Source organism: Gallinula chloropus (assembly GCF_964237585.1).
Source record: "Gallinula chloropus genome assembly, chromosome: 15".
In the NCBI taxonomy this organism is placed as follows: Eukaryota; Metazoa; Chordata; class Aves; order Gruiformes; family Rallidae; genus Gallinula; species Gallinula chloropus.
In genome coordinates this window covers 10,535,338-10,548,851 of record NC_140100.1, presented here as the reverse complement: position 1 = coordinate 10,548,851, position 13,514 = coordinate 10,535,338, and the positions used below count along the sequence as shown (strand labels likewise).

The 13,514-nt window shown below is 44.1% G+C and overlaps 1 protein-coding gene across 1 annotated transcript; it reads right to left on the bottom strand.

Moving 5' to 3' along the window:
* Positions 1-480: 480 nt before the first annotated feature.
* Positions 481-12,854, bottom strand: CDR2 (cerebellar degeneration related protein 2; the record flags this gene model as incomplete). The annotated part of the gene is made up of 5 exons (XM_084271033.1): positions 481-1,348; positions 2,507-2,671; positions 2,918-3,066; positions 7,367-7,479; positions 12,776-12,854. 5 exons carry the CDS (start codon positions 12,852-12,854, stop codon positions 481-483), a joined length of 1,374 nt encoding a protein of 457 aa, XP_084127159.1.
* Positions 12,855-13,514: the final 660 nt, after the last annotated feature.

Here is a 13,514-nt window from a genome sequence, read left to right as displayed (position 1 = left end):
CTCAAGAATTGAGGAGAGGCTGCCCGTGACATGGTCAGGGCCTTTTTGGTTCATCTTCTACACAGACCTAGTCCCGGGCTAGGTCACTGCCTGCGAGCCAAAGGAAAGCTTTAGCCTGGGGCCTTATGAGAAACACAGTACAGACTTATCTCCTGCTTCTCAAGCAGGCTAAGGAAATGTGTCAATTACTGCTCCAGCCAGAGATTAAGTGTAATATTATGCTACGATGTTTGCCTGCTTTACAACTACTAGTCTGTGACAGTGCTAAACAACACTAAACCTATTGCTACATCAGTACAGGGAGACTAGCTGTTAACTAACTAGTTCATTAACTACAGGTCTACAAGCCAATTCAAAACATTCAATCTGAGTGCTGAGGAAACACCTCAGTGTAAGGGGTCTTCTGACATTTGTGTAAAGCTTCCCCCCCCCCCCAGAAGATTAGTTATAACAGGAAACGGGGCATCAGCGTGTCCAGTGTCACGGCTGGGAGGACAGGGACTTGTACTTAGCTCTGTGTTCATCTATTTCTTCCTTTGTTTTTCTGATACAGCTAAAAATTTCCTTGAAGAGTGCTTTATATTCGGGGAGAGCATTTGTGGGAGAGTCACTTAGCTCCACATTTGTGCATTCTTGATTGGTAGCTGGGAGATCATCCTGGGAGTTCCCCACAGGCAGGTCTTTGGAATACTGTTTCAGGGTCTGTACAGCCTTGTGCTTCAAGGAATCTTCATCCATTTGACACTTCTTCAGAAGTTCCTCGTACTTCACTTTCAGCGCATTGTACTGAGCATCAACTTCATTAAGCACAGAGATCCCTCGCTGCTTCACAGCTTCAGCTCTCCGGATGCAGGTTTCTTCGTGGCCCCGTAGGATGTCTGCTCCCACAGCACTGCTGAGGAAGGTTTCGCTGCTGCTCCGTTTCAGCGCCTTCTTCTCAAGCTCTGACACAGTCAGGAGTCCATCATCTGCCAGGCTCTGACCAAGATCCCTTTCTAAAGACTCCTTGAATGAAATGAAGAAGGATTCTGGCACCAACTTCTCCGCATTGTGGAACGTGTTTTCAGACTGAAGTATCTGTCGCATTTCAGCTACTTCTGCTTCCAACTCCTCTGCACGAGCTCGATACAAGTCTATATCAACAAGCCTCTGTTCAAGGTCGCAGTTTTCTTTCACCATTAGGCTATATTCCTCTTCCATTGTTACCCTCTTCTCTTTCTCTAGGTTAAGCTGGGCTTGCAGAACTGTAACTGCCTTTTTTAGGTTCTCATTTTCTTCTTCCAGAGGACTTAGCTGACTATCCATGGAGGCAATCTTTTCTGCAAACACATGATCGTAAACAAAATACCTGCAGAAACAGAAGGAAGTATTATCAGATGAGGAGGCACAGCTGACCACGCCTGCCAATGCTTTCCTGGCCTGGGTAACTAATGGCAGATGGAAACTGTGCTAACACATCCCGCAGTGTACATAGTGGATGTGGTGCTAACTTATCAGTCCATTTCATAATCAGAAAAGAGTTTGTAAATGCTGGTGTGGCATCAAATCAAGCCTCCCAGCTTGAGCACAATGGCAGCTCATTCACAGTTCTGAGTTACAGAGAAGCTCATTGAGTAACAGACTTACAGCTTAAGTAACAATAAACATGGTCTCTGGGTATTATACAATGTCTTATGACACTTGAGTTTTTCCTGCAGCACCCCACTCTTGTAATCTTCATCACTACAGAAACAAGCTCCAAAATTGACAGGGCAATTCTGTAGGCTGGTGTTTCCACAAGCCTTTGGCAGTTGAAGGAATCCCCTTATCTTTTGAATTGCCAAGAAATAACTTCTTTTTAGATGTACAAATTTACTCTATAGTCTTACTTTACCTAGTGCTGAAGCCCAGACACAAAAACCCCATCCCACCTGTCAGTGGAGGTGCTTCACTTATGAAAGCACCTTCCAGGACTGGAGCTAGTTGGAGTTTTACCCCAGGTGATGGCCCTGATGGGTTCTCTAACACAGCTAAGCTGGCTGAGACTCTCACCATTTAAAAGCAGCCCAGAGCTCCAGACACCATTTTACCAGCTTAACCATCATTTTAACCAGCTTAAGTTCAGGAAAGCTGTTGCAGGAACCCTGCCTTCCTTGGCAAAGGAGACATCCACAGACACCCAAGGAAAGGGGTAAGTTAAAAACAATATTTTGCCTTTAGATGTTTTTCAGATTCTCTCTGTACACTTTTATCTGACTGAAGAAAGTAGGGAGCAAACCCCTGTAAGCTTTCTAGGCTAGTTTGATGTGGTTGGAGACTTCGGAAGAGAACCTCTTAAGACACAAAGCAGAACCTGCAGTTCCCCTTGCACAGACTAGAGTGGGTCTAATAGCATACAGCAATAGTAGCAACACCACACAGGGCAGGACTATGCAGGTGTTTTGCTAGTTGTGACAGGAGATTCTTTTTCCTTGTAGCTTTTAAGTAATTCAGTATTCTCTTTGCTATGCACGGTAAAAAGTCTTACTGGCGAAGGTCATAGAGCTCCTTCAAACAGGAGAAGCTATGCATTGATCTTGGCTGGTCAGATCTCTCATGGCTCATCCGGCCTCGTCCAGACTTCTTCAGTTCTTCTACTTGTTGTTGCAGGTCATCTATGTGGGTTTGCAGGTTTTCAATAGTCTCTGTCAAGCTAAAATGTGAAGGACTGCTGTTAAAACATTAGAGCATTTAGTCACAGGCATGAGCGTTTTCCCATCCCCTCACACTGCAGTCTCTTTTCTTTGGGGGTCAGACACCTCTAAATAAATCTCTCCTTTCAGTTTAACAGCATTGCAGACACCACAAGACAGACACACAGTAACTACACAAATACACAGGGACTGCTCTTATTATCAAATGGGGGGAGTGGAGGAAAGGTCTAGTGTAAGTTTGTTACCTTAGTATCTTTTGTTGTGAAGCTCTACTCTCTGCAACTAGTTTTTGATTAGTGTCTTCCAGTTCTCTTGCTGTCACATCCAGCTGCTCATAGACTTTTGCATGCTGATCATTCATCTGACGCAGGAGCTCCACCTGCTTTGTGAGGTACTGCAAGACAGGGCTGCTGTTAGTAGCTTCTACTGGAAACACCAAGATTCTCCATCCTCATTTACATTCAGAGACATGAGGAGGTACCAGAGATGCAGTTTCTGGTGGATCTTCTGGCAAGTGCTTGGCTGAAAAGGCACCATCAGTCCACAGCTTTGGCATGGAGCTAGACCCAGGCTGGTTAACCAGCACTTTACCCTGAGGAGCAGGGTTTGGCTCATCTATCCTGGCTGCAGTTGGCTTTTGCCAATACCCACCCTCCTGTGCCAGGAGGTTTGTCTGTACAGCAGTCGTCACCACTACAGCCATGAGTCCAGACTTAAACAGCACCCTTTGTTATCCTTGGAACAGCTGCAGTGGGCTCCAACTAAACATTCTAGCAGTGGTGACCTGATAATCTTAGCATTAGAACTGAAATACTGGGTGTCACCATCCAAAATTAAATCTCTTTTCAACTGATCTAAGTTTTTCTTGTCTGAAGCAGCATTAGGTTCAGCAGAACAGAATGTAGGTTGTCGCACTTAAGGCAGCATGTGGGCTACTATGTATCAGGAATTATAATCAAATTATTAGATTCAATCTTTAGTTACCCACAGGGAGCTATTCCAGTTACTGTAATCCCAAATAAAAGTCTCTGGCCTTTTTTAAAAAGATAATAAAAGCTCCACACAAAGTATTCTCATTTTAATCCTCTTTAGTTTTAGTTAACTACATGGGACTTCTCATTTTCTTGAACAGTGTCAGAAAGCTTGGAAATCTCAGTTTAAGAACAGTCAGCAATCGCCCAAGGCTCTTAAAACAAGTGTCTTTCATTGTCCCACCCTGGACAGAGTGCAGTCCTGAAAATCCGTGTGAGAGTTTACATCAGACTCCAACAAGGAACTGCTCCTTTAAATCACCGATACTTTGTCCTTACATAGAATTTATTTCTTGCAATATATTCTGTATTACTTTTCAGTAAGCAGCATTAGTAAACCTTGGGTAGAAACATCCAGCAGACTTCTAGGCAGAATTACATCTCTTTACATAGGCCTGTTACATACTCCAAACTAATATGCTACTTAACCTTTTACCTCATTAGAAGATTGATGGGTTTACATTTTAGGCAATTTAAGAAGAGATAATAAGTTAATCTAGGACTAGTAACTGCTCCACACAGACTCAGAAGATCAACGTGGTAGCAGTTGGTTCGATCCTTCTGCAGCCTGTGCGCACACGACAGAGGATTTACCCCAGAATAGCTCCTGGATTAGCAGCAGCATCTTGATGTGACCCATTTCAGATTAACTTTCCCTACTGCTGCTCTCAGGAGGAACTGCAGATCTTCAGATTCCCTTCAGCAACACAAGCATGGCCAAGCACAGAAGTCAAGGCTTCAGTGCCAGAATTAAATGCTGCCACTTACTACAGTGGGCTCTTGCAGAAGTTTTAGGTGAATGGAAGAGGCAAAGCACCTTTTTCTACACCTCACATCTCCAGTATCTTCATCACTGGGACCAAAACAAAGTCTAGATGTGGTAATCAATACTTCAGAAGTCCACATTTATTCCACCTCCCTGCAGTTGAGGTTCTCTTGCTTTCTCCCACGTGACAGGAGAGCGTCAGTATTTCTGAAGCCTGAGTGCTGAGAACAGACTCAGGCAGGAATACAGTTGCCCTTTCAATCCCACGTTTATTACACCTACAATGATTATTTAGAGGCATGCGTGTCAGCACAGAGGTCAGATGTAACGATCCAAGGCTGTAAAATGTTTAATATGTTAGCATTTAATATATTAGATGTGATTTTAAGCATCCCAAAGCCGCTGACCCTTCCTTTTCAGTGCAGACAAGGCAGTACTGTATTTCAGAATGATTTCTTAGCCTCTTCTAGGCTTTGCTACCTGTAAGATGTGAATTAATAGGAAAAAACCCCAAAGATTTACACTTATACACTGCACTGAAAAAGCTAATAAAAATACAGCAGGGTAGTTACAGGAACAGCTGACAGCTCACCTTTAAGCCAGAGACAGGCACTTGAAAATTAGAAAAAATAATCAAGCCTAGAGACTGGATGCACATACATCCTGTGCAGTGGGGTACATCCCAAAAAGCTGGAAATATAGGTATGAAAATTGCTGACTGAACTTCTTTTACCAGCTAAGAAGTACTGCACCTTGTGTATGCTAACTTTACCCCCCTCTGTTTCAGTGAATTCTTGAAACAAGTCCTTGTGCTACTGAGCTACTGTATTCCGTTCTTCCACCTTGAGGTTCTCACTGGGTATCTGAAAAAGGGGTAAATTAGATTTTGCCTTTTCTACTAGAAATCCAGATGCAAGAGTTTTTTGAAGAAAGGAAGTGTTTGGGAGTTGCTAATGCACTGTCAAACTGCAGTGGGAAAAGACAGAAGACAGGAGGTGGGATGGAGAAACAGCGTGTTATTAAACATGGAGGGGGCTAATGGGACAAGCCAGTGTATACTGCTACCCATGTTGGGGGGGGAAGATGAGAAAGAGGTAAAAGCCTTAAAAAACAGCATTGCACAAGTCTTGATTTGTTGGGGTTTTTTTTTAATTGCCTAAGCAATGCAAGATAGCAAAAGAATAAATTAGTCTGGCACTCCCTGGGGCTGCCTGAACATACAAGTACTTGACCCTGCAACACCCCAGCTGTAGATCACCACCAGAAGGACACCTCTGACCACTTCCAAGGTCTCCTTGTAGTCATTAAGCACTAACCCACAAAAAAAGCTTAAGCAAATAAACTGGCTTAAGCCAGCAGGATTTTACATCCTTAATGGTGCTAAACTATTTGTATAAATGAATGCAGCTTAGCAGTAACATGGATTCTCCATATTTCAAGATAGTGTTAAAGTACAGCTACTTATTAAGTAGCTACACTTAATGAGCCAGGTTAGTTATCAATCCCAAAGTCACACTGTGTTATTTCAAAAGGTATGTTGAGCACTTCCTTACACATGGCTGTTCATACAGGTATTGAACCTTAAGTAGAACAATATTTGTATAGCACCTTGAGTGCTGGTCCTCTCTAGACAGAAAGAATTAATCTTTTTATAAAAACTGTTCATGTTGATGAGTTTATTTTAAGTCTCTATGTAAGTGAATATACTTTTTCTAATGCTGTGGCTCTGATAAATAGCAGCCATTCAATATTGCAGAATGACCAGGATAAAGATGACATTGAGCACATAAAAAGCCAAAGTATGGGGTATAAGCCAGCAGTATCTTATAAAAAACCCTGCACCCAGAAGTTGTCTCACCTAATAAAAACACTATATTGTATTAACACTACTACCTTAAAGACACCTGTGTATTTTTAAGCACAGGATTCTTTGCTACCTGTGACCATTACAATGATGAGTGGTTTAAGCTGCAGCTGTACAGAACCCAGACACCATCTGTAGCCACATCAGTACTGCTTGTGCAAAGGAACTCAGATTTTATACAAACTCGTGTACACCAGTCACAGCCTGTCCCCTGTGATTCACACCAAAGCCAAGCTGAAATGCTGTGTTTCCAACATGTTGTCAGTCAGCAGAGTGCTGAATATTTAATAATTACCAGACATCATGTATTGCCCTCTAATAGCTGAAAAAACCCAGAAACCTATGCTGACAAGTGCTAAGTCTGCAAGAACGTGAGCAACAGTGAAAGAAGTAAATGTATACTTGGGGAGAAACCTGGACAAAGATGAGTAGTTGTGAAAGAGTGGTTATAATTTTCTCTTCCCTCCCCAGAAAATACAGAATATCCACTATGTTCTGTACTTAGATACTATTTGTGTGCTTGGTTTTGCTGGGTTTTTTTGTTTGCTTGTTTTCTTTTAAGCTGAACTCGTTTAGTTCCCTTTACCACAGATAGTTCAGTAGAAGTGTGTATCCTCAGAATTTACTTGAGTCACTCTTCTGCACTAGCCACCATTAAAATTTCAATGCAGTAACAACATCTTTAAATCATTTACCTTATTCATCATATAATTTTGTGTCATTTTACAGAGCAGCAGAGTTTAGCAATAGTATCTGAAGTAATTTTTCCATAGAAAAAGGAAAACACTGGTCACTTGTGAACAAGCCAAATCCAACATGGAATGTAATGGCACAAAGCTTCTGGTAATCAAACAGGTCTAACTGTGACCAGTACTATGCAGGGTCTTGAATACACAAAGGAACAGAACTGGTTAAGATATTCAGTGTTTTTCTTTAAAGTGTCCATCAGATATCAAGACATTCAGATAGCAATTTACAAGCTTTTATGTTGCAGGCATAGATGCTTTAACACTCTGATCCCTTAAATACTTACTTCTATCTCCTGCAGTTGCTCTTGATTTGTTGCATACATTTGCTGTAAAGATTCTTCTAGTTCAGTGTTACGGTCCAGTAGTGTCTTCCCAAGCTCAGCAGCAAGGTGAAGATCTAAACAAAGAAATTATGTCTGCATGTAAGTTAGAACCAATAATATAACCTAATTTTAAAGTATTTCAATCAGGGGGGTTTGTTGTTGTTGTAACAGCTCCAAGTTATTTCCAGCACCCAAAAAGAAGCTTAGCTTATACTCCAGTAGAGCATTCATACACTCTAACACAAGTCTAAGTCAGTCCTGAAGCCTAGAAGACACTCTGACTTCACAAAGCTTCCTTTGTTCTTCCTTTGGTCCTTCAGCCACAGGTCAAAAGCCTACAGACATCTTCTCTTTACTTCCCATCCTCTGCCTAGTACTGCCCCAGCACCTCTACCCAAGGTCTATTAGCTACACCACATTTACAGCACTCATCTTCTAGAAGAGTAAGCATAAAAGACCCTCTAAAGGTTTATCAGACTAGACCCAGCCCAAAGCTGACTGCACTATTTACTTTGCTGCTCTTCTGCATTACCCCTTCACCAAGGTGCTCAGGTCGTAAAGGACCAATGTGCTAAATCAAAGTTTCAAATGCTTTTTATATGGTGAAACAATAATATCAAAAAGACATAAAACTGGTAAAGAAATGTAGCTGTTCTGCTTCTCAGGCTCATAAACCTAGGAGACAAGAATTGGTTTATGTGCTCCAAAACATCCCGTTAAATGTCACTTGTTCTCAGGCACTTAATCTCAATTTCACTTCAGTCATCTTCAATCACCTCCAGGGTGCACTGACTGTAGTTGTTTCAAATTAAGAAATAAGTCATCTGAACACAGTTCCTTTCTAGAGAGAAGCTTGGTATTTGTTCAACAGCATCAGTAGTGCTGGATAATCTGTATTATGACGTTTAAAGACATGCAATATAAAGCTAATGTAATGCAGAAGAGGAATTTTTAGTGTTATTGCTAAAATTGTAATTACTCTGTGCAGGGATCATACATTTAGAGTACAGTAGATGTCTAAAAATCACTAGTTTTCCACCTCTTCCCCATCACCTCGACCATGTCTGGGTTGTCTCCTGCATGTGTGCAATGCAACACTGTCAGTTTTCACACAGAACTACCATCACTAGTGGGAAAGAGACAGAAAATGAGAACAACTCAGATTCCCTTCAAGAAGACTTAAATTAACACACAAGGGACATGCACTGTGTAGTCAGTAGCTGTAGTTGGGCAAGAAAACACATTCCATTTTAATGTGATTAAGATTCCTTGTTTTAACGTGTTACCTTCCCCAATAATCTTATCAGCTACTCTCCCTCAGAGCTTGAACACCATTCCAAGACTGTTTTGTGCTAACCTTCAGTTTGGCAGCCTGTCCAAAACAATTACTCCATCTGTGTATGTAAGCCAAAGACCAAACTCAGACTTGCAAGGACAACTGAGTAGAAGCATTTGTTTGTGAAGCTGTAGATGTCCAGCTCTGCAAAACAACAGCTGTTGTGTTCTGTACAGCTGCAGTGCACTGTCTCCTACCTTAAGGTCAGAAGAAATGCCACAGAAGTTATTTAAAACAATCATATTGCACAGTTCTTTGGTTCCAGAAGATGCATGATTAGGAGCCACATGGCATACTGATCTTTACTTAGGAGTTTATCCTCATGTAGCTTTTTCATTGTACCACCACTTTGTTAAGAAACACAGCCTGTTTCAGAGCTGGGGTTTAAAGTATTTGGATAAGGAAACCTCAAGGCACCCTGCTTAATTTTTTCCCATTTTTAATCATAGATTGGACATGATTTACCATGGACAGAATAACTCCCAGTCAGACACCAAGCTGTTTGTTCTGTCACACTGCTGAACACTCTAGGTTCAAATATGGTGAATCTATCATCCTATATAAGATGGAATCCAAATTCACAAGTTCTCATCAACACAAATCTTTCCTAGGAGCCACAACCTTTAAAGCTAGCCAACAATACTGGCATCACTCAAGGCAAAGACCAAATAGCCCATTCTTTTATTTTAATAGAGTAGAATAAGAGCTTTAGAGAGGATTTAGGATTATGTTCAAGATGTAATGCATAATGGAATTAGTTGCTGCCATTTCCCTTCCCAAAGTGAAAGTTTGTTTTGGTGTTTAAGTACATTCAGGAGTTCATAGTTTCCTTCTTAAATGCCCCCTTATCTACTAAATCAAGTAGCACATACCACACAGTATTTCCAATACAATGTGAGTAATACAATTCATGTTGTTATACTATGGGAGAAGCATGCTATTTTGTAATTAGGGCAATTTGTTCCTGAGGGGAAGAAGACAAGTAGAAGAGCTCAGGAACATGCAATAAAACCTTAACTCCTACCCTTAGATAAAGCAAGAACCAAAACAATTTGATCTCTTTTAAGAATTTGGTTTGCATCCATTTTTCTCCATGGGGTACCTGTAAGCCCTATAAAGAACAAATTTTAAGCAAGATGTGTGATGTAAGCGTCCCCCAGATACAGAAGGGGAAAAGATAACTTACATTTCTCTTAGTTATTCTACAATACTAGGGGCACACTGCATTTCCTGTTGTAAATTTATGTAAAGTAAGTCAAGTTCTGTCAGACACACACTTTTCCTGCTCACCATGAAGATGTAAGCAGAGAGGTTTTTAATAATGCAAACTGCTCACACACAGATCTTCAGATCTTCATTTTAGTAATCTGATCAGTTGTACTGGTATTTAGAGATTTCTGATGAAGCTGTTAAACAAAAAGCAAGACTTCAGTCACAGGTCTTCTGTGATGTTAAGCAGCCCTTACCTACCTGCACTTCACAATCTCTTCTGTCAGCGCTACTGCATTTGAAGGAAAACAAAACATAATACCAAAATATGCTTCTACTTTTTTATAACCCACCCAGCAATGATTCAGAGAACTCTCTAAAATAAGACTGTCCTTTTCAAGTGCAAAGGCACCAGTAGTGCAGGAAAGCCTGGCAGAAGTTTACTTAGCTGAAGTCTTTGGTTTTTTTTACTTAGCTTCACGTTTCCTACTCTGTGTTCATATTACTCACTTTTTACATCTTCCAGTTACTCTCTGTTCCGTGAAAAGAGCAGTCATAAAAATTCCTTTTCAAAGGTCAGCATGCTGTAGTTCAACATGGATGTTGCAGAAGGAAGGATGGCTGTTTCCATCCTTAAGGAATTCCCTGAGCATTCAGTTTTCATGAACAGCATGCCAGAAAAGCCCACCTCCACTGTCAAGGCAAAAAGCTTTGGGCACATACAAAGACTGTTGGAGTTCTTCCAACTAACTTTGGGCACATACAAAGACTGCTGGTGTTCTTCCAACTAACTTTAAGTTGTAAAGAGTAGCTGACAAGGACTACAAGCTTGTTTCAGGGTGCTTCCTAATGTTTTACAACCTAGGTGTTCTCATAAACCTACTCCTCAGTTTTTAAACATGAACTGATTGTTTGGATTGTGAAAAGTTTAAAGAGATCTTGATAAGCAATCTCACTACTCTGTTTACATACACTGGTATTGCTTAGTCTTAGGAGGATGAGAGAGTATCTTTCAGTACCCAGGAATAAAGGAGAACAGAGTATTTTAAAAACATTCCTATAAGGAATTTCTTCTTTATACTTCAACCCACCCATGAGTTTATCTTCCTCCTTTCCCTTTTGGCAAGGCTATTAGGCACTTCTGTTAAGGTTTGTAAAGAGAGAATCCCCAGAAAAAGATCATTCAAATGTTGTGAGTATTAACCAACCCTCAAAACGCACTAACCCCTAGAATGGAATACTGCTGCTTAAAAGCTCAAGCTGATAGCCAAATGGTGATTATTTCACTAAAAAAAAAAAGAAAAATAAAAAAAAAAGAAATTAAAGAAACATCAATAAGGTAAGAAGCCAGCTGCTATTCACTGCTAAGTCTCTGTAGGTCCTCCACCCCACAGACACCGCTATGGTAAAAACATTGCTCAATCACAACTCCAACTTTTCAGCACTCTTCCCTTCAACAGCAAACTACAGTTTCAGGGTCTTACTTAAATTGATATATCCCAGAGCCATGAAATCACCTACTTTGACGAAAGAGTACCTAAATACAGCTTTCAAGTAGCTATTTTATAGTCGAAGCATGTAATTGAGACCTATTCTTGTCTCAAAAGTTTCTGCTGTGAGATGCCTTGATCTCAGCATGAAAGCTGCTTAGCTAGGAAGAGCTTTCCAAAGGTAGAGGGTTTTTTTTTATGGCTTACAGTACAGTAGCACCTATGAATCCCAAGGATTAACAAACTTCACTGTAGAAGCCAAAACCTTAAGGCTGGAGTAGGTTTGCCACTTCACAGCTTTGAGCCGGCCTTCTAACTCGGGACTAATACCAAAAACTAGAAGTACACAAGTGCCAGTCATAAATGCCACCGATCCCTCACGGAAACTGCACGTTCTTTCCACATCACGCCTGTAGACGACTTGCAGTGCCGTGACACTCGGTGTGCTCCTGCGGCTCCCGCCTCACCCGGCCACGAGGACAGACAGCAGTTACCTCTCGCCTGTAGCGTTCTAAGACCTCCTGACAATGGCATACGGGAGCTAGATACGTGCAATTCCAACACATAACGGAGCCATTCGTCTATTTTAAGACAAAAGCTCAGTAAGTTTTCAATAACGGAGCTGCAGCTGGTCGAGCACAGCTACAGCTACAACTTCATCGCCCGTCAGCCCTGAGAAAAAGGCTCAACAGGGCACAACACGGCAACCCAGCCCGATGCTTCCAGTGCCCAGCCCCAAGAGCTGCTGCTTCACGTCCTGTCAAGGCGCAACTTTTCGGGGAGCCGCTTTCCTTCCCCCCCCTCCTCCCGGGCACATTTAAACTCCGCTGCAGCAACCTCTCCCATCAAACAAAGACGGCCGCAATCTTTAGCGGTAGCAGCGATCCCTCTGCCTCCACGCCCGAGGCGGCGGGAAGCAGGGCCGTGAGGGGAGCCCGGGCTGCCGGCTGCGCCAGGCGGCACAAGCCCCACTCCCTCTGCCCCACCACCCTCGCCGGCGGCTTCGGCCGCCTCACGCCCTTCCCACAGCTCCGCTCGAGAGCCCAGCGTCCCTCCGGGATGCCCATTGCCGCTGTGGCGGTACACCGCGCCCGCCCGCCGCCCCCTTCCCTCACACGCCTTCCTCGCCGCAGCCCCTTCCCTCACACGACCCCCGCGGCGGCTCCCCACGGCCCCTTCCCTCACATGCCCCCCGGCCACAGCCTCTCCCCTCACACGCCCCCCTGGCCACAGCCTCTCCCGCCACACGCCCCCCTGGCCCCAGCCCCTTCCCTCACACGCCCCCCGCGGCGGCTCCCCACCGTCCGCCGCTCCCTCTTCCCCGCCCCGGCTCACCTTGCTGGAGGTCCTGCTGGTCGTACCAGGGCTCATCCTCACGGATCTCGAACTCCTCCACCAAACTGTCGGCCAGCATCGCGCCCCTGCCTTCCCCTCGCGGCGGGAGGACGAGGAGGAAGCGGCGCGGTACAGAACAAGTCCCCTCGCGAAGGCGAGGCAGGGCAAGCCGGCAGCCGCCCCCCTCCTTAAAAGCCGCCTCCGGCCATTCCCGAGCGTTTCCGGACTTTGCCGAACCTCTCCCCCTTCTGGTCGAGTACGCGAAGCTGCCGGCGGCAACGTGGCAAGCTACAACCGCCCGCCCACCGTCTCCCCGCGATTCAAACACAACGCCCCCACCTCCCCTGCGGGAAACCAATGGGAAGCCTCTCCCAGGATTGATTGAAAGGCGAGTTTGCGACAGGCTGCCAAATGAGAAGGAAGGGGGGGCTGGCTCAGGCTTGTTACATCCCGCCCCAGCAGCCGGCTGCGCAGCCTCCAGTCAGAGGAGGTGGGTTAGCGCCCGAGGCACGGGGCGGCGGTTGTTGGCCTGTGAAGGGTTAATGGCGGGGAGCGGTTGCCGGGGTATAGCCCGGTGGGTGGGCGGGCGGCGGAGCAGAGCTGGTGGAGCCCGGGCTAGGGTGGTGCGACTGGATGTTGGGAAGGCTCCGGCTCCTTGTCTTCCCGTGCTGGGAGCCGCTGGTGAGGGAAGAGCCCGTGAGGAGAGGCTCAGCCCGCGGGCCGCGTCCCCTCGCCGCTG